We start from the raw sequence: 21,513 nt of genomic DNA, 5'->3' as shown, positions 1-21,513 counted from the left end.
GTGCAAAAGACACCTACGCAGCATCAACAATGTCCATATTGCCACCTCGGCCCCGCAACACAACACACCACCCATCACCTTCATGGACGATGACTACACTAGCATCTGTCCAAACCAGGATGATCCCATGGTCATCGCAGTGGAAGTCGCTAATTGGGAAGTCCACAAGACGTTGATCGACCAGGGAAGCTCGGCTGACATCCTATACTGGCTGACGTTCTTCAGGTTAGACATTCCTCACTCCCTTATCCAACCTCACACAAAACCCCTAGTCGGTTTTACAGGAGAGCGAGTCCACACCCGCGGATACATTGACCTGTTGACGACTTTTGGGACACCTCTTGACTCAAGGAGAATCATGATCAGATACCTCCTCGTTGAGGCCAACACATTGTACAACATCATCATCAGCAAGCCGACCCCGAACCAACTCAAAGCTGTGGTGTCTACCCCGCACCTGACGATGAAATTACCAGGGAGCAATGATAAGATCATCTTAGTTAGGGCAAACTAGAAGATAGGTCGACAATGCTATGCCGAAAGCCTGAAGGTCTCACCATCAGAAGAGCGCCACCGAGGTGACCCCCTTATAGTAGCTCACATAGCCCAGGTTGACATCACTGACCTGGACCCAAGGTCCGAATCCCATGACGAATGGCCAAGCCCCATAGACGAGCTTGACGACCTTCAAGTCGGTAAACTCCCTGGGCAGTGTACAAAGACTAGCTTCCTCGATGCATACTCAAGGTACAATCAGATCATGATCTACCCACTAGACGAGGAGCACACAGCCTTCATCACCGATCACACAAATTTCTACTATCGCGTAATGCCTTTCGGCCTAAAAAATGTCAAAGCCACTTACCAGCGTCTGATGGACAAAGTCTTCCAGGACCAAATTGGAAGGAACATGGACGTGTACGTGGACGACATGGTCATCAAGACACTGTCAGCCGAGGCTCATGCTGCCGACATGGCCGAGGTGTTCAGCCAAATCCAAAAACACAACATGCGACTCAATCTAGAAAAGTGTGTTTTCGGGGTCTAGGGAGGTAAATTTCTTGGCTTTATGATCACCAGTAGGGGAATTAAAGCCAACCTGGAAAAGTACAAAGCCATTATACAGATGCAGAGTCCTCAGACTGTCAAGGACGTCCAATGCTTGGCAGGAAGGTTAGTCTCTCTTTCTCGCTTCATCCCCAGGTTGGCAGAGAAAGCAAGGCCCATCTTCACCCTACCGCGAAAGCCGAAGAACTTCGAATAGACTGACCAATGTGAAGAAGCTTTCAAGAGCTTCAAAATTTTCCACACCACTCCGCCAGTCTTCCAAAGGCTAGATCATCACTCCGACCTCCTCCTCTATCTGGCTGTGGCAGAAGGCGCAATCAGCGCGGTAATAGTGCAAGAATACCAAAAGGTGCAAATGCCCATTTACTTCATCAGCCAAGTCCTTCAAGACACGGAGAAACGATATCAAACGATCAAGAAGCTGACACTAGCACTCATCACCACAGCTTGGTGCCTCCGACGTTATTTCCAAGTCACCAAGTAGTCGTCAAAACTAACTACCCGATCAAGCAGATATTGAGAAAACCAGAACTCGTCGGGCGCATGATAGCATGGTCAGTGGAGCTATCTGAGTTTGGTATCCAATACGAAAGTCGTGGCCCCTTGAAAGCTCAGTGGCTAGCAGATTTCGTGGCCGAACTCACCCCAACCTCGGGTGAAGAACAAAAGGTATGGACTTTACACGTTAACGGATCCTCCAATTCTAAAGGTGGTGGTACAGGTATCATTTTGGAGGGACCAAATAAAGTCACCGTAGAGCAATCTCTGAAGTTCAGCTTCAAAGTCAGCAACAATCAAGCAGAGTACGAAGTGTTACTTGCAGGATTAAGGTTGGCACGAGACCTCGGAGCACAACGGGTAAGTTGTAACAGCGACTCAAAACTCATGGTAGAGCAACTTTGTTGGACATACCAGATCAAGGACACCCTACTGCAAAGGTATTTCCATGCCGCATCCCAAAGGATCTCCTCCTTCGACGAGTTCACTATACACCATGTGCCCCGAGAACAGAATGTCAGAGCTGACCTCATGTCCAAGCTTGCCAGTACAAAGCACCCCGGCAACATCGGACCATCATCCAAGAAACTTTGAACTCACCCAGCTTAGACGACAAAGTCATCAACGCCAACGAAAATGATGGCCAAGGATGGATGACAGGGATATGGAACTACTTAAAGGATGGTACTCTACCTGAGGATAAAGATGAAGCACGGAAGATGAGGGTAAGGTCGGCTAAGTTCTTCATCATTGGAGACGAGCTGTTCAAACGTGGCATCTCCACTCCTCTGCTGAAATGCCTAGTAGAGTCCCAGGCCACCTACGTCGTCGAAGAGATCCACCGAGGGATGTGTGGGATGCATTGTAGGGCACGCTCGATGGCGACCAGGGTACTCCGGGCTGGGTACTGCTAGCCCACACTAAATTCGAATTTTCAAGACTATGTCCAAAGGTGCAAGGAATGTCAACAGTTCGGCAACACACATCGGCAACCACCTGAAGTCCTCCACATGATGACATCACCGTGGCCCTTTGTCTAGTGAGGAATGGACATCCTCGGACCATTTCCCCCGCGAAAGGCCAACTCAAGTTCCTCCTTGTAGCAGTCGACTATTTCACCAAGTGGATTGAGGCGTGCCCACTTGCGAAGATCACCGCCGAGAATGTGCATAAGTTCACCTGGAAGAGCATTATTTGCAGGTTTGGTCTTCCACATTCCCTTGTCACCGACAACAGCAGGCAATTAATCGCACAAAGTTTTGAGAATTTCCTCCTAAGCACCTTCCAACCTCGGTGGAACACCCCCAAACCAATGGTCAAGCCGAAGCTGCGAACAAAGTAATACTCCGAGAGCTCAAGAAATGGCTTGGAAGCGCCAACGAACAATAGGTCGATGAGCTCCCCAGCATTCTCTAGGCGTACCACTGTACCCCCCAATTGATAGCAGGAAATGCCTCACAGGCTGACCTACGTAGCCGATGCCATGATCCCAGTGGAGGTCGGCGAGACATCTCATCGACGTCATACCTTTGACAGTGAACAAAACGCTCAAGAAACGGCAGTCAACCTCGACCTGATTGACGAGCTTAGAGAGGAGGCTCGGATCCACGAAGAAGCTTGCAAACTTCAAGCCTCCAGAAGATACAACACGCGAGTCCAACCTCGCTCTTTCCGGGTCGGCGACCTGGTGTGGCGACTACTAGGCAAAGCACGAAGAGACCCATCAAAGGGGAAACTCGCACCTAATTGGGATGGCTCATTTCGAGTCACAGAAGACCTAGAAAATGAGGCATACCGACTAGAAGAGCTCAGCGAAAAAACCATTCCATGAACTTGGAATGCCACGCATCTCAAGTTTTACTTCAGTTGAAATGTACAAGCGGATTATGTACTCTTTTCCTGACTCAGTCTTTTGTCCCAAGAAACAGAAAAATGGGTTTTGACTGAGAGAGGGTTTTTAACGAGGCATACCCACAACATTAATAAAATGACTAATTCCACTCACATCTTCTCAATTTTACACCGCATTGACTCAAATTATACTCTGTTAAGCCAAGGTCGAATTCGAACCTTGACTCAAATTATAATTTGTTAAGCCAAGGTCGAATTTGAACCTTGGCACAAATTATATTCTTTTAAGCCAAGGTCGAATTTGAACCTTGGCACAAATTATATTATTTTAAGCCAAGGTCAAATTCGTACCTTGGCACAAATTATATTCTTTTAAGCCAAGGTCGAATTTGAACCTTGGCACAAATTATATTCTGTTAAGCCAAGGTCGAATTCGAACCTTGGCACGAGTTATATTATTGTTTTAAGCCAAGGTCGAGTTTGAACCTTGACACGATTCATCTCGGATCAAAATCACAAACAAAGGTCAAGATTGAACCTTCACAGGCCAAGTTTGAGCCTCAAAACGCAAAATACAGGATAAGTTCCGAACCTTAAAAATAGGTTACCACTAAGCCTAAAAATCTGGATTCGATTCCTAGACTAAAGTCATAGGTCAAATTTGAACCTTGAGATAGAGGCAAATCAAAGCAATAGTCATCAAAAAAGCAAGACAGGAACAAAAATGAGAAAAACAAATTATATACATAACGAGTTCATCCACAAAATAAGTTCAATATAGAAAGCAAGTAAAATTAACTAAGTTATTACAGATGGCCTAAGCGACAGTGTTCTCGCTTGAGCTGTTAGGCAGATCGTCCTCGTTCACCAGTTGGCCACCTCGCACCTCCTTCTCTACGTGCATAGCAGAGAGGTCGACCCCCGACGCCAACAACCTAGCCTGACGAGCCACCTTGGCGAACCCACTCTTGTGCTCCCTCAAGACAGCTCTTTCAGTCTCGACGAGCTTTCTCTCTAAGCTTGCCTTCGTCGCGGCCATCTTATGAAGGTCATCCCTCAAAGCTCCGACCTCCTCTTCCTTGCCAACTAGAAGCACCTCGTCACAAAGACGCCTCTCGGCTGCTTCTACCAACTCAGCCCTCAACGCCGAGACCTCATCCTCCAGAGAGCGTGCCCGATCCCGAGAAGATTTGGCAACCTCCTGAAGCTTGCCAACCTAGGCAGCATAAACTTCGTTAGAAGGTCTCGGCGGTCACCTTCGAACTCCACATCGAGTCCACATCCGATGACACGCTCACATGGTCCAACCTCGCCAGGGGGTGACTAACATCGAAGCGTTGTATGATGCATTTCCCCCTTGAAGCCCCTGGCGGAGGAGGAGGCGGCACGGCAGCTTCAGGAGTTAGCGTCGGGGCCCTAGAGCTCGACCCCTCTCCGCGGGCCTCAGCGGGAGTTGAGGTAGGAGCCGCCTGCGCAGCAGCTGAGGCATTCGGCCCTGGCGCCTCCGAGCTCGGCTCCACCCGAGCCTCGGTGGAAGTCGGCACAGGCCCCGCCTACACAAAACACGAAAAATTCCCTAAGTTACCAAGCAAGAAAATCACACAATATGGAAGAAAAGTCACAAGGAAAGAAAACAAACCTGAGCATCATGAGCGACCTCTTCAATAGCCACTCTAGAAGATCCTTCAGGCGGAGGACTCCCAGTGAGGTCAACCGGGTTCGCGTCGGTAGCCTTCGAGGTCACCTCTTCAGCATCGTGAGGGGCCGAGGTATCGCCGACCCTCTTCTCGCCCCTCTTTCTTTTCTAGCGAGTCTCTAGGGGAGCCACCTCCTCCTCGCCGGGCTCAATGATCTCAATCTCCTCGATGTTGTAGCGGGCTTTCAGCTCGCGCCATTTACTCTTCCCCATTATACCTGCAAGCACAAAAATCCAACACATAAGAGAAAGAATAAAGAATAAAGAGCCTAACAACTAAGGATGACGAGGTACTCACTCTCTAAACCCCTCTCTTTGTTCGCCCAGTTAGCAAGTGATAGGACGAGCTTGCAATCCAAGGGATGAGGGAGTGCGGCTAGATCGGCAATGGAAGCAATATCCGACTTCGATAGTTGGAGACCGTTTGACCCGTTAAATTTGATCGGATTCTACTGCCAGAAAAGGGGGAACCTTGGCAACCCACCAAAGTGAAAAACCTCATCAACTAGCGGGTCAGCCTCTTTAGGCCGAACTCGGAAGAACTCTTGTTTGAAGCCCTTGTATGACTTAGAGTAAAGCGAAAACAACCCCCCGGCCTTAATCCCGTTCAAAGGCACCCAACCCAGGGGAGGCTCACCCAACTTGAGTTGGTAAAAATGGAGGAACACAAGCAACGACAACCCTATCCCCAGGGCCGAGCACAAGACTTGGAAAGCCCTCAAAAAACCCCAACTGTTGGGATGCAGTTGGCAAGGGGCCACGTTGATGAAGTTCAAAAAATCACATTCAAATTGAGAAAAGGGCAGACACACGCCCAAATCCCTAAAAAGGCATTGATACATGTAGAAAAAGGGGGTATTTGGGGTACCCCACATATACACACGCTCGCCAGGTTGGCAAGGCTCAACCAGGATAAGCTTGGAAATGGACGCTTGACAGATCTTATGCGATTTCCACATCGCATTGACCTCAAGAAATGATTTGAAGACACTGTGGAACTCTTCGACGTCCCCCTGACCCATTCATAGCCCGGGACAGTAATGGCAAGGTGAGAATCTTTAGGGTTATTCCCACCCCTCTTCTTTTCAACGGCGACCGTCTCGTCAGCCACCGCCTTACCGCGTGCCTTGCCCTTGCCCTTGGCCGGCGCAGAAGGTGCGGCACTACTCTCACCAGCCATCAACAGTGGAAAAAAATTGAAAAAGGGGGAAAGACGAAGAAGAAAGAAAAAGGAACCCGGTGGAGAGAAAGAACGAGAGAGAAGACAACAGAAGGGAAGTACCTGGTACCCCTTACCCCATCATTACGTAACCGTCACCTCCCATTAACGCGCCGCCCACGCGTTTTAGGGAACGAGGTGACACTTATGACACATGGCACACGTAAGAGGAGCGTACGCGAAGAGTCACGACCCTTCACCGAGCTCAGTATTAACTCCTCGACCCACGGTCTTCAGAGCTCGGGGGGCTAGTGTACTATCCGTACCGCGAAGTCGAGCTTGAGCTCGACATCACAGCGCAGATTGACATCGGATATGCGCCACGCGACATCGGCCAAGACAAAGGCCCATTACCTGAATAGTCACAACTGATCTCAGGCCCAAGGCCTAGATAAACCCTAATTCACACTAAGGTACGTGCATTATTTATACGAGACTCATACACCCACAAACACTAACTTTAGCATCGGAGTCTCTTTTACAGGTACCACCCCCACTTCGGAACAACCATCGTACCCAGCGAAGGAGGCTCACCAATCTTGCCCAGCAGATCGTCCCCTACGACCGATCTCTGGTAAGAACATATATTTTTACTAAACCATTATTGAAGGTAGATATATTCAAGGAGTTAAGGGAGATAAGAGTTGCGTCCTTGGAACATTTAAATTAAAGGGGAATGTTTAATTATTGTAATTAAAATGTATAGTTTACATGTATCGTATGTATATATAATTTGTGTGTTTGATTTATACATATAGTTTGAAGGTTTAGTCTGTACATGTATCATTTGATGGTATAGTCTATATGTATCATTTGTGTACCTTAGGTTGTCAGTGTTATATGTTTGTATTATTTGTCGATGTATTTTATAAATGTGTTTGTATTATTGCTCATTAATAAGAGGGATAAGTAGTCTTGTGCAATACATAAGTGTGAGAATAAACTTTTTCTCTACTTAGTTTTCTCTCTTTGTTCTTTATTATGAATGTGTGTGCTTCTATGCATGTCATCCCCATCATAAACTAATATTTTAGAGTTTCACTTAAGTCTTTAAAATTAATTAATGTCTGTTTAAATAATTCATGAAGTTATTTAAGTCTTATTTTAATAAATAATTAATATGCCATCAAAGTATAATTTTTCAACAATCAAATTAATTATTTATTAAAATGAAATTCTAACTAAAAATATTTTGACCCGTATCATTTTCATGTGTATTCATATTTATTAGATACAAAGTTGATAAGGATAACATGATGGATGAGATATTTTATAAAAACATTACAAACATTATAATAAACTTTCGCAATAACAAATTTATAAATGTATTTTAATTTTAAACTTTTTTTTATTAATTATTTATGCAGAGTAACTAAAATTTTGAATATTGTTGAAATCATGGAGCATTGTCATAATAACTATGAAATTAGAAAGAAAGAAAAATGATTTATAATTAAAAGTAGTAAAAATAGAAAATATTTAAATGATAAAATATTCGACACCTAAAATGATAAAAAAAAATATAATTTTTTTTAATATAATAAGTGATATGATGTAATGAATTTTTTATTATAAAAAAAGTAATAAATATTAATAAGATATTTATATAAAAAGTTTAATACATCGTGTGATTTATAACAAATGTATTAATAGTTAGAAAAAAAATTAAATGCATAATTTCATAAAAACTATAAAATGACATAATCACCTAAATTTATTTATGTTTTGTTTTTTCTACTTCTTATTAGTTATATTATTTTATAATAAGAAGGTGATATTGTATCGTTACAGAACTTTTAAGCGGTAATTAAAATTAATTAAAGTTTTGCACTGTATGGATATAAATTAAGGTTTTAATACAAATTTAGTTTATAAATTTTCTGTTTTTCATTTTGCTCCTTCCAAAATTCAATTATTATCACTTTGTTCTCCCAAAATTTAGTTATTTTTATTTTTATCCTATTAAATTTTGGTCTTTATAATTTTTTGATTTTTTCTATTAAGCTTAACGATCAATTTAACGATAAGAACCAATTCTTTTTATAAGGATGAAATTGAAAGAAAGAAAAATTTAAAAATGACCATAAGCTAAAAAACAATTTCTATTTAACAGGATGAAAAATTATTTAAACTTTTTGTAATTTATTAAAAACTTATTTAGAATTCACAAAATTTTATAAAATATTTTTAATATTTGAATACATGTCCAATCATATTAATTATTATTTTATTTCATTATTCATATATGTATCAATATTTTTTTTTTGCAATTTCATAGATCATTCCTTTTAAAAAAAACCATACATGGTAAGCAAGTTTCTAATTACATGAACTAAATTATAAAATATAAATAGATGAAAGATCAAATAGAAAAATTTAATTAAGAAACCTAATTAAAAAAATTCTTAAAAAAGATGACAAACTAAATGATAGTAATGAATATCCACCTATGATTGTTCTTTTACCAAACCATCTTTCTCTTGCGTCATCAACAACCACCATCGGAGGCTAACCACGACGTACCCACACACCAAACCAAACCCATGTGATGTGGCTGCTATTAATTAAATAATTTATTGGCAACAAAAAAAAAAATACTGCAATTAAAATATAAACAAAAATTTATTTAAACTAATTCAATTCTACTATTTACCTTTACGACAATATCACAATAAATATTTATTATTTTAAATTTATTTAACGTTATTTGACTTTTTATGTCTATATTTATGATATTTAATATGATTTTCTCATTTATTTAGGATGACTTTTTATCTAGGTTAAATCATTCTTCTCATTTTTAGAATTTCTGCTTATTGATGTAATTAATATTTTAGTCTGTATAATGTACAAACATATTTATTATTTATAATTAGAGATTTCGTGTCTCTAACAATTACATAAATATGATATTATGATATTAGATGGTAGTAGGTAATTTATTCAAAAAAAAAAAATATGAAATTTTAGTTTTTTTCACGTTCGAAAAGTATAATGATTCATTAAAAGGTAGAGATAAAAAATTATTACAAATCCTGCTATCTCTTTTATAATAGATATAGATATAATTAGAATTTGTATAAAAAAAATATAATTAAATTCATAAAAATAATATATACAAATAAAATACTATATTTAAATATATAAATTATATTTTATATTTGTGATAAATAATTTATATTATAATAAAATTTTATTTTTATTTATTTTAAAAATATTAATATTTAATTTATAAATAATTATAATAAATAAAAATTAAATTCAATGACCCACCTACACCACCCGTAAACCATGCATCATCATTACTCCACCATAGTGCTACCGTTCTGGGGCATAAAACCACCGTGACAACACCCATCATGCAATGCTCGCACAAATATAATGGTAAACATTGCACCAAATATAATGGTAAAGGTTAGTAATAATGATTGTTAAATAAACATAAAATCTCCTGAGATATAATTTCCCCATAATATAATTTTTTATATGTATTTTATATCTCATTTTATGTAACTATTGAACTACCCAATATCAACACGTGTCAGACAAAACCCGAGAAGTGAGAAACATGCAAAGTACGTAATGGATTATATTGTGAATTTATTTGAATATATGTTATAAATATTTTTGAAAAACATTCTTTATTAAAAATAAAGAACTTTTTTTAATAGAAAAATTATAAAAACGTTTTTAAACTGATATACAAATTTTGATGTAGTTCAAACACAATATCTTATATATATTGTAAGCGTCATACATCAAGCTCCATACATTAACATGCATGCAAAAGTTACATGTTTATTACATTTATTTTATGGAAACATAACTTAATTTTATGTCTAATTATTAATACATGATTAATACTACTATAATTGGAGTTATTGAAATATTTAATGTTTTTATATCATAAGTGATTTATAATATTGTGAACTTATTACTTATCATATGTAATTAACATATATGTAAATATAGTAAGTTGTATCTTATAATTTGTTAATAGTGGTAGCAGTAATAATGATGATAATGATAATGGTGACAATAATGATGTGAAGATAATAATGATGATAATGGTACACTAGTACACAAAGGGTCTTTTACGTCGTGTATTTTGACCCTTTTACGTCGGAAAAGGGTCCGACGTTAATACGGGAGTCGTAAATTTACGTCGCCTCTGAAAGACGACGTAAATTTACGTCGGGGATTTTTCCAGACCGACGTAAAAAGGGGCAAAATCATGCCACAATTTTACGTCGGACGTGGCCTTGTCCGACCTAAATTTACGTCGGTCATTGCAATGACCGACGTAAATTTACGTCGGACAAGGCCACGTCCGACGTAAATTGTGACAGATTTTTTTTAAAACGTTTGTAAATTGATATACCCAACACCTGCATATAAATATAATCCAGAATACCAAATCTAAACCAGGCAGTCCAGAATAGAAATTCAAATTGTATTTCAAAATTGAATGACAAAAAGAAAATAATATATAAATCTTAAAAAACATAAATTATGACAATGTAAATCCTATTATCCTAAAAAAGCTATAAAACATGTTTGTCAATGCTATCTAACTAACTAAACTAACTAACTATCAAACTATTAACATAATATCTAACTAACTAAACTTAGAAAAAAAGTTGTCCATTGTTCTCTTATCTTGAGCATCTCATCTTCGGGCAATGGAGATGGATCTTGAAAGACCTGAAAGAGTAATTTAAGTGTCATTAATATGCAATGTTAATTATTCTAAAGGTAAATATAGTTAAATAAATTTTGATATGAATTACCCGCGCCCAAGAATCAATAATACCTGCAGAAACTATGGCTTTCATCCAATACATGATGTAATAGTCACATTCAAACGAGTCTTGTTGCTTATTACACTAAAATGAGAAACAAATAACTATTAATTCCAAAGTCAATAAATTTAAATATTATTGACTGTATGAATTAATTTGCTAACCTTAGGGTATATGAAATGCAATGACTTTGATGATTTGGCTCTTCCACTTAATATATTAGCTCCAGACACGATTCTAATTAATTGAAATAAAAACAAATGTTAGCCAATATATATAATTACAGTTTTAAAACATAATGAAAAAATTTAGTTACCCATGTAATTGGCTTTTAATTTCGTGGCTTGGTTTTCGATGAAGTGAACAAAACCACACCACGGTATATTCCTTAGGAATGATTACCATTAACTGCCAATGGGACCTACATTGTATGACAAACAAATCAGTTAAAAAATTACCATGATTAAAAAACCAATTAAAAAACTAACCCGTCAATGTATGGAGCCATGTATATATGTCTTCTTGAGTCACTCATCCATGTTTGCATATATTGTTGGATCTGGACCTGAGTGTTTCCTGATTTTTGGATGGATTGAGGCTCAATAAATCCATATACTTCTGCTTGTGCTTGCTCCACACTCAATTTGTCCATGTACCTAACATAAATAATTATTATAAGTTAAATGTAATTATTGTAAATTTAGACTCATAAAAGAAAATATGACTTATATGGCCCACAACTGTATGACAGATATATTTAACATGCAGTTTCCCCCAACAATCTCTAATGCATCAGGCAGAGATATGTATAGTGGAACATCAGAGCTATCAACTCCAAAAACTCTAATGTCCCACTGCAATTGAATTGGATGTTTCTTTATTCGTGGTAATTTGATTAGAAGCTTAGATATGGGATCATCCTCAGCTTCTGCGATATTGACATCATGAACATGAGGTTCTCTCATGACCTCCTTACCACGATTGATAAAATCCTAAAAAAATAATCAAAATTAGTTAAACAATAATAGAATTATAAGAATCTAAAAGAGCAATAATATAATTACCTTTACCCGTGCTGAAAGCGGCATGACCAAACGTTTTGGCCAAGCTAAGAATGTGTCGGTTGCCTGCCCCACTAGTTGAACCTCTGTATTGGGCAAAGGCACTGGAGCAGCAGCATCTTGAACTTGGTCAACCACAACCCGTGTCCAGTCTGGCTGTAGAGGGACACCATGGATGGTTGAGCCACCCTCAAATACTCGGCCAATAGCCACTAACCGTGGGGGGTCATCCTCAACATATAACTCACACTGGTTTGGTACATCAATGTGAGTCTGATCCGGTGAGGGATCTGGAGCAGCACAACTCCCTTTAGTGCTGACTCGAACACCATCATGAGCAACTGCAGTCTGTTGCTGAGAACGAGCCAAAAGTTCAAACTTCTGTTCAAACTATTTTTCAATATTCTTCAGTTTCTCTTCAAACTGCATCTCCAATCTCTGCTCCAATTCCTGTATAACCTCTTGACTGCAAGAGTTGACAGTGCTCCTCGATGATCGACCACCAAAGAAATCTCGGTGGCTCCAAGAACCACCAACACCACGCACACGACCTCCGTGCTCTGGCTTTCCTATGGCCATTGTGAGGATATCATTCCGACCATCGGAAACAAATGAGCCATGGGTGCTCTGCTCAACTAAACCCTCCTGCAACAATAAGGAAGATTAAAAAATCTTATGAATTAAATGAGTTGAAATGAAGAGTCTTAGTTTGTATATTTTTACTTACTATTTTACTAGCAACGACTCTTGCAGACTCAGAAGTCATTTGCCCATCTAGTTTTGTCCGGGCTGCTATCCACATCTCATGGCGGGGAGGTGACTCCACACGGTCAGCATCCTCAACCCCTGCTGCCTGTGCCTTAGCCTTCTTCATTTGCTTTTTTTTTCTTTCATATCCTCCTCTTGACAATAGATGGGGTGCATCATTTTTGGCCTGTCGTTCTTGGGCAGCTATTCTTTTAGCCTGCAATAATACAAAAAAGAAAATGAGATAAATTAAAATATACCTTAAGTATTTGTGTCAATGTAAAAGTTATCAATAACTAACCTGCCACGAAGAGTCCAATCTAGTGGCACGAAATTGCATCCACTCCTCATCAGTGATCTGGTACTTTAGACAGGGAGTCTCATTTTGGCGCTCTCCAAATACATACTCCCGTGTCAAGAAAGTCTTGAAGTCTCTCCACCTGGTGGCAAGGGCAGATAACATCTTCCTCCTCATGCCCTCAGTGTTGGGAATGTCAAAATTTTGCTATGAAAATAACAACAAATAATAAATAATGTATTTAAGTTATATAATATTGAAAGGATGTGAAAGTATATACCTGAATATCCTGCCACATAAGGTTCTTGTCAACCTCCTGAACGTCATCCCATGATGGAATGATAATAGAAACATGTCGTCGAGCTAGGACTCCCAAATAGCTCTTAAACTTGGCAGCATTTGGGCCTGATGCCTTGCCAGAACGAGGATCCACCTCAACCGGTGTCCTCTCCTTGGCAATGCGCCCAGCTGTCAACCCAGACAATCAGGTGACAGATCTACCTTCCCTCCTTCCACTGCCAGACCCAGAATCCTCCATAATCCTGAAAAAATTAAACTGTCATTATTAAAACAATGAATTAATTGAATAGACAAATAAAGTAAAAAAGATAGTAACAATATAGCAACAAAATAACTAATAAAAAAACAAATAATACATAAACAGAAACCTATTAGGTTGGAATGTTTTCTCATATTCCTTCATCATGATCACTTCGAATAGCATGTATTTCGTCCACTTCATTGTCCGCAATAGGACCAAATGATCTGCTTGAAAAAGACGGTGTCTCATGCATATCTAGAGACTCATCTTCGTGAGTTCCATGCATGGTTCTTCCTTCGAGGACCACTGACCATTTCTCATTACATGGATCCTTTACATAAAAAATTTGTCTTGCTTGATATGCCATAATAAAAGGTTCATCCTTATAGCCGACCTTATTCAAATCAACCAAAGTAAATCCTAAATCATCTATCCGCAACCTGTATTGTCATCAACCCATTTACACTTGAACACAGGCACTCTAAACGTAACATAATCAATTTCCCATATGTCTTCTATGACTCCGAAATAACTCATGGATGCTGTAATGGGATTTTTATCTTTTGAACTAGCAAAGTGCACAGCCTCAGCCTGAATTGTAACCCCACTATTTTGTACTCTACTTTTGTCATCTTCTGTTTTTGTATAGAAACAATATTTGTTAATGTCATACCCACCAAATGTAATGACATCGTTGTTAGGCCCACGCGCGAGTCTCAAAAGTGTATCAGAAGCATTAACCTCACCATAAACATTTTTCTTAAACCAAGCTAAAAAACTCTTGTTATGTTCATTCAATACCCATTTCTCAATCATCCGAGGGTGTGCTATCTTGATTTCATCTATGTGTTTTGATATGTAAGGAATTACTTCATCAGTGTTGTTCAATATGTACAAATGTGCTTGGTCAACTTCTGTTCGACTCACAGTTCTAATCTTTAAACTTCGAGTACCCTTACCAAATTGTTTCCCATCATGTCGAGTCTTGGGAATTCCTATTGGTTCTGATTTCGACATGTACCCTGAACAAAACTCAATGGCTTCTTCTGCAATGTACCTCTCCACAATAGAGGCTTTTGGGCGGTATTGATTCTTGACATATCCTTTTAAGATCTTCATATATCTCTCAACAGGGTACATCCATCTAAGATAAACCGGGCCACACAATCGAATCTCCCTAACCAAATGAACTATCAAATGCACCATGATATCAAAAAATGAAGGTGGAAAATACATTTCCAATTGACACAAGATTGTGATTGCTTCATTTTCTAACTCATCTAACTTTACAGGGTCAATTACTTTGTTGCAAATGGCATTGAAGAATAAACACAATCGAGTAATAGCAACTCTAACAGAAGATGGTAAAATGTTACGAATAGCCACAGGCAAAAGTTGTTGCATTAACACATGACAATCGTGAGACTTTAAACCAATCAACTTCAAATCTTGCATAGACACCAGACTCTTAACATTTGAGGAGTACCCTTGTGGAACTTTCACACTGCTTAAGCACTCACAAAAGCTTTTTTTTTCTTTCTTTGATAGAGTATGACAAGCTGGAGGCAAGTAAGTGCGTCTTCCAATAGACTGAGGATGCAACTCAGAACGTATACCCATGTCCACCAAATCTTGTCGTGCTTTCACTCCATCTTTAGTCTTTCCTTTGATGTTTAGCAATGTCCCAATTACACTATCACAAACATTTTTCTCCACATGCATCACATCTATGCAGTGTCTAACATCTAACTTGCACCAGTAAGGAAGATTAAAGAATATTGATCGTTTCTTCCAGATATTTCTCTCAGTTGACTTCTTTTGCGTCTTTCTGAACACAATGTTAATGTTCTTCACCGTTGATATACTTCTTCACCATTGCGCGGTGTCGAGGCAATTTCATCCTCTTGACTTCCATTGAATGCTTTCTTCAATCTACGGTATGGATGACTACGAACAAGAAACTTACGATGCCTAGTGTACGCAGTCTTTTGCCCATGTTTCAATTGGGTATAACTTGTGTTTTCTTCACATATAGGACATGCATAATGACCCTTCACACTATACCCACTCAAGTTACCATATGCTAGAAAATCATTTATTGTGCAAAATAACATTGCACGCATGGTAAATTTTTCTTCACGATATGCATCAAACACCTCCACTCCTGTGTCCCATAACATTTTCAAGTCATCAATCAATGGACTAAGATACACATCTATGTCATTTCCTGGTTGTCGGGGACCTGATATCATCATAGACAACATAATATATTTTCTCTTCATGCATAGCCAAGGAGGCAAATTATAAATGACCAACAAAACTAGCCATGAACTGTGTTTACTACTTAAGTTCCCATAAGGATTCATGTCATCTGTAGCTAAACCAATTCTCAAGTTTCTTGACTCTGCACCAAATTCTGGAAATGTTTCATCAATCTTCTTCCATTGCGGAGAATCAACTGGATGTCGAAGAAAGTTGTCACATTTTCTACCATTTTCATGCCATGTGAGGTTTTTTGCATCCTCTTTAATGGCAAACAATCTTTTAAACCTAGGTATTATTGGCAAATACCATAAGACCTTAGCAAGGGGACCCTCTATTTCTTCCTCACCATTACTTCCATCAGTTTTCTTTTTGAACCGCGACAATCCACATGTGGGACACACTTTCAGTGTAGCAAAATCATTTGTATACAATATGCAATCATTAGGGCACGCGTGTATCTTCTTATACTCCAAACCCATTGGACATAGTATTTTTTTTGCCTCATAGTTGCGATTAGGTAATGTGTTATCTTCTGGAAGCATCTCCTTCAATAACTCCAACAATTTTGTGAAACTTTTATCAGTCCAGCCATTTCTTGCTTTTAAACTAAACAATTTTAAAGTTGCTGATAATCTTGTAAACATACTGCATCCTGGGTACAATGGTTGCTCAAAATCAGACTTTAAGGTATCATACACATGTGCTCTTTCAAAATTTTCTTCACCAACATCACGTATCATCTCTTCTAGGTTATCGTCCATCCCTTCAAAATTTTCAGTTGTTGACACTGTTGGAATGTCTAATATTTTTCCGTGCCGTGTCCATACTGTATAACTCTTCACAATACCATATATAAACAGGTGATCACGTATTTCTCCAACTTCTTGACGTATCTGATTCAAACATCGAACACATGGACAATAATATGCCCCTTTGATGGGTTTCCCATTTTCTCTTGCAAATTGTAAGAACTCTTCAACTCCATTTCTGTACTCTTGACTAATGCGACTTGCATTCATCCAACTTCGATTCATTATCTATATATTAACACAAATTAACTATTGACTCAGTTATTCATAAATTTTCTAGCCTAAACTACAACCCTAAAAAATTGATGGTAAACTAAAGGTCAATGCCTAAAAAAGTCTCTTCTTTAATGCATCTGGAACGGCCCGTACTGAAACTAGAACGGGCCGTTCCAGATCAACAAATTACAACAACAAAAATTCCAGCAGAACGGGCCGTTCTCTTTGTAGAACGGCCCGTACTGCTTGCCGAACGGCCCATTCTGCAAGGAGAACAACGGCCCGTTCTGCAAGGAGAACGGCCCGTTCTCCTTGCAGAACGGGCCGTTCCAGCGGAAAAAATAGCAAAAAAAGAACAAAAAAATTACTGGAACAACAAACTAACCTCAAACGACCAACATGCTGACACTTAGAGACTTGGATACGTTGAATGTAGCAGTAAACGCAGTGGGAGACTCAGAAATTCAGAGAGAATGAGAGGGGTTGCTTGTAAACTGTGAGCGCGAGAATGGAAAATGAAAAGCTGGGGAATATAGGGCCATTTTTTACGTCGGATTGTGTTGCTCCGACGTAAATTTACGTTGGACTGGAGGGGGCCCGGCGTAAATTTACGTCTGACTAGTGGGGGCCCGACGTAAATTTACGTCGGAATAGTGGGGACCGACGTAAATTTACGTCGGACTATGAGACTCCGACGTTAATTCCCACATTTACGTCGGACTGGGGGGGTCCGACGTAAATTAGTCTCCACTTATTTACGAAACTGCTACTGCATTTTTACAACGTCGGTGTTTAGTGTTTGCGACGTAAATTGGGTGACGTAAATACCCTTTTTTGCACTAGTGGTGGTGGTGATAGTAGTAGAAGTAATAATGATATGACAATACAATGATGGTGAAATGATGATGGTTACAATATTGGTGATGACAATAATGATATATATAACTACCATTACAATGATACATGCTACATTGTAATCTTTTAATATATAAGAGTTTTTTATTTGTTATTTTTGTGTTATAAAAAGTATCCCCTTTGAGTCGCCCCCTTATATATATATATATATATCAAAATAATTAATAATAATGTTAATTAAATTAAAATAAATGACTTAGATTAAAAGAATGCAAATAAAGTAATAATTTATCGTCATTATTATATTGTAGTTATCTTTATCATTAATATTGTCACCACCAATATTACAACTATTACCTCCAACACCACACTCCCATCATTATCACATCATCATTATCTCCATATTTGTTTCAACCTTTCCATTATTGTCGTTGTCATCATTGTTATCAATAGTTGTGGCAACAGGATTGACAAAGTCGGCTCAACATATTATTAAACCTAAAGCAAATCTTAAAGTGAATCTTTTTTAAAATTAATAATAATGTCTTATGATAACAAAATTAAAAATATTTTAGAGATGAACTTTAAAAAAAATTAATTATATTTGTATATATCTTTAGAATTGAGACTTTTAGAATGAGATTTTAAAAATAAAAAAGTAACTTTTCAAGTTATATTAACCTTGAAAAAATTATATAATTATCAATATAAAATATTTTTTTAAAGAGGGTCCGAAACAAGAAATTAATTAGCTTATTAAGCTTAGGAGTTGGGCTAACCCTGAGTGGTAGTGGTGATGACAGTAAAGATGGTGGTAGCGATGATAACGATGATAATGACAACGACGATAAAGGTGGTGGTGATATGGCGACGATGCGATGGAGGTAGAGGTGACATTGGTTGCAATAACGGTGATAACGATGATAATGATGGAGAGAATTGAGATTGTGATGGTACATGGTAACTTTATTTGTAATATTTTAATCTAAGTTGTTTATTTTAATTTAATGGTTATTATTAGTTATTTTTATGTTCTTATATAAGCACTCACATGAGTTGTTTCTCTCTCTCTCTCTATATATATATATATATATATTGTTCAAGTTAATTATAACTAAAAAGAGTTGAGTTTAGTTTAAATGGTAAAGTTTATAATGAAGATCAATAGATCATCAATTCTAGTCTTTATAGGATTACTCTCTCTTTTTATCATTTTATATTTCCTTGACATGTCAATGCTACATTATTGGTTTGTATCATCACTATAGTGCAAGTGTACAACCTCATCCATCTATATGAGTCATTGCATTACCAAAATAATATATTATTAATCCATATCAACATTAATGCATATCATCATTAATTATTGTTTTATATATTGATGGAGGAGACTAAAAATGCCTAGTTTTAAGTATTGAATAGCTAAAATTGTGGATTAAAAGTTATAAAGAGACTAAAAGTGCAATTTAGCGAAAAAAGTATTTTTTTTCCCCTATTATAGTCTAAAATTTCTTTTATTTTAAGCTAAAATAGAATTTCGGTTCCTTAATTTTCTTTTAGGTTTCAATTTAGTCCTTTAAAAAAAAGTTTCACTTTGATCCCTTAAGTATCTATGTTAGATTGAGTTGGTCCTTTCATCAAATTATCTCACTAATTTGATCAATTTTTAATAACATGTGTGAAGCCATGAGGATGCTATATCAACCAAAAATAATATTGTTAACACAAATTGTTGACAAAAGTGACCAATTTATCTAATAAAAATATTTTAAGAGATCAAAATATTTTTTTTTTAAATTGAAGGGAGTTAACTAAAACCTAAAATAAAAATATAAGTCCAAAATTCTATTTTAACCTTCATTTATTATGCTTTTTTTTCATTATTTTTTTTAACATTATTTTATCAACCGGCAATCACCCAATATACTCTCGAAAATGTTTGGTTATTTTGGTTCAAGCCGCTATTGTTATTTTTTATTTTTAGAAAAACCGATATAATTCAAATCAGTTAAAATATTGATCAATTTAAAATTTTAATATCTTCTAAACTCGACCAATCCAATTTAAGGATGGCAATGGGGCGGGTCGAGTACGGGTTTCATGATACCCGTCCCTGTCGCGAGTCAAACACATCCCCGTTCCAGTACCCGTACCTGTTGGGTATGTGATTTTCATCCCCATTCCCATTCTCGTCGGGTATCGGGTACCCGTACCCGTCAATTTTTTTATTTTATATTTTTTGTAAAAAAAATATAATTTTTTTAAATTATTTTTTTATCATATTATAATTATAATTAGATTATTTTTCTATCTCATATTATAATAAATAATCACATAAAAAAATATTAAAATTCTTTAATATAGTTAAATTAAAAGTGTGTATTAAATTAAAAATGGGAACGAGGACGGGTACGCGTACGAGTACGGGGCGGGTAAGTACATACTTGTACCCGTACCCATACTCGATTTAGTATATCGGGTTTTACCCGTACCCGTACCCGTACCTGATCAAACCGGATATTTCTCATCAAAGTCGAGACGGGTTCAAATATTACCCCCGGGTACATGTATATTTATATCCTAATCCGATTGGTTTACATCTATCCCAATATACTCAACTTCTAATAATGTGTACAAATGTCATGTTAAATAATTATTTTTCACCTCATTTTATGCATGGTGTTTATAAAAATATATCCATATTAGTGATCTATTTTATGTTTAAATGAGTCTCAAATGAAACAAAGTTGGCCTATAAAGGGATGAACCTACGTGTCTTAGTACGAGGCACATGTCCTTACATAAGTTCAATTGTTTTTTTAATACTAATAATCAAATAATGTCAGTTTTCTTATATGAGTGTCATTGTCTTAGACTTTGTCCCTTATATGTTAATTTTTATCATATTTTATTTTTCTCACTAGCCCAAATCCGAGTCATGACTCTATACTAAGGTGTGGGTGGGACATGAATCTGATTTCATAAAGTTAGTTTCAGTTATTGCAAATTTTCAATTGCAGAGGACAAATTAATAAAATCTTAATCACATGCACATGCTCGATGCTGTCTCTTTTTTCTCATAACAATCTGCATAGATCTAACTAAGATGATCTCTCATCGATGCTTAGACTCAATAAACATCAATCTCTTTTCCTTCTAAGTAATAAAAAAATCATCTTCATTGGACTTAAGTTTCTATATATTATATTATAATAATCCACTCTTGTTTCCTAAAAGATTATGAGAATAATAACCAAATAAGGTTACGCTAGTAGTTAAGGAGGCACGATTTGTTTGCTTTTAACTTGGGTTTGTATTATCATATCAGCTTTAATGATGAAAATTAGGCATGAAAATAGTTTGACTTTTTGTGACCTCTTTTTTACTTATTTTAATAAGTTTCACCATCAAGTATATCAACTTAATTAAGCATGTTGAGATAAACCTTCATTATAGATTCTCATGTGATTTATTTATGTCAAATAACCACTTAAATTATTTGTCTAAAGTCTGAATACATCTTAATTATTCATTAATGCAAAAATTGAGTTAGAAATACACTCACCGCACGCCGGAATAGTTCATGG

General features: G+C 37.3%; 2 protein-coding genes across 2 annotated transcripts; one reads left to right on the top strand and one right to left on the bottom strand.

Moving 5' to 3' along the window:
* The first annotated feature begins 829 nt into the window (after nt 1-829).
* LOC145955012 (uncharacterized) lies at nt 830-2,160 on the top strand. Its single transcript, XM_083069708.1, has 3 exons — nt 830-948; nt 1,084-1,173; nt 1,281-2,160. Exons 1-3 carry the CDS (start codon nt 830-832, stop codon nt 2,158-2,160), a joined length of 1,089 nt encoding a protein of 362 aa, XP_082925834.1.
* Nucleotides 2,161-10,733: 8,573 nt separating this feature from the next.
* LOC145955293 (uncharacterized) lies at nt 10,734-11,812 on the bottom strand. The gene is made up of 4 exons (XM_083069972.1): nt 11,623-11,812; nt 11,451-11,555; nt 11,299-11,371; nt 10,734-11,218 (listed from the first exon to the last, which is right to left on the bottom strand). The coding sequence occupies exons 1-4, from the start codon at nt 11,784-11,786 to the stop codon at nt 11,060-11,062; spliced, it is 501 nt and encodes a 166-aa protein (XP_082926098.1). The 5' UTR covers nt 11,787-11,812; the 3' UTR covers nt 10,734-11,059.
* Between the last annotated feature and the right edge of the window lie 9,701 nt (nt 11,813-21,513).

The sequence above is a fragment of the Cajanus cajan genome, chromosome 2 (assembly GCF_000230855.2).
Source record: "Cajanus cajan strain Asha chromosome 2, NIPB_CcT2T_4, whole genome shotgun sequence".
Lineage (NCBI taxonomy): Eukaryota > Viridiplantae > Streptophyta > Magnoliopsida > Fabales > Fabaceae > Cajanus > Cajanus cajan.
Note: the sequence above shows the minus strand (reverse complement) of the source record. Positions and strands in the feature narration are given on the sequence as shown.

Excerpts from the sequence above, each read along its gene's own strand:
- LOC145955012 (XM_083069708.1), top strand. The coding sequence starts at position 830 with ATGCCTTTCGGCCTAAAAAATGTCAAAGCCACTTACCAGCGTCTGATG. Across the intron at positions 949-1,083 it reads GACATGGTCATCAAGACACT|GGGAATTAAAGCCAACCTGG; the intron begins GTCAGCCGAGGC and ends GATCACCAGTAG. Across the intron at positions 1,174-1,280 it reads GTCCAATGCTTGGCAGGAAG|AAGCTTTCAAGAGCTTCAAA; the intron begins GTTAGTCTCTCT and ends ACCAATGTGAAG.
- LOC145955293 (XM_083069972.1), bottom strand. The coding sequence starts at position 11,786 with ATGGACAAATTGAGTGTGGAGCAAGCACAAGCAGAAGTATATGGATTT. Across the intron at positions 11,556-11,622 it reads ATGGCTCCATACATTGACGG|GTCCCATTGGCAGTTAATGG; the intron begins GTTAGTTTTTTA and ends CATACAATGTAG. Across the intron at positions 11,372-11,450 it reads ATTAAAAGCCAATTACATGG|AATCGTGTCTGGAGCTAATA; the intron begins GTAACTAAATTT and ends TCAATTAATTAG.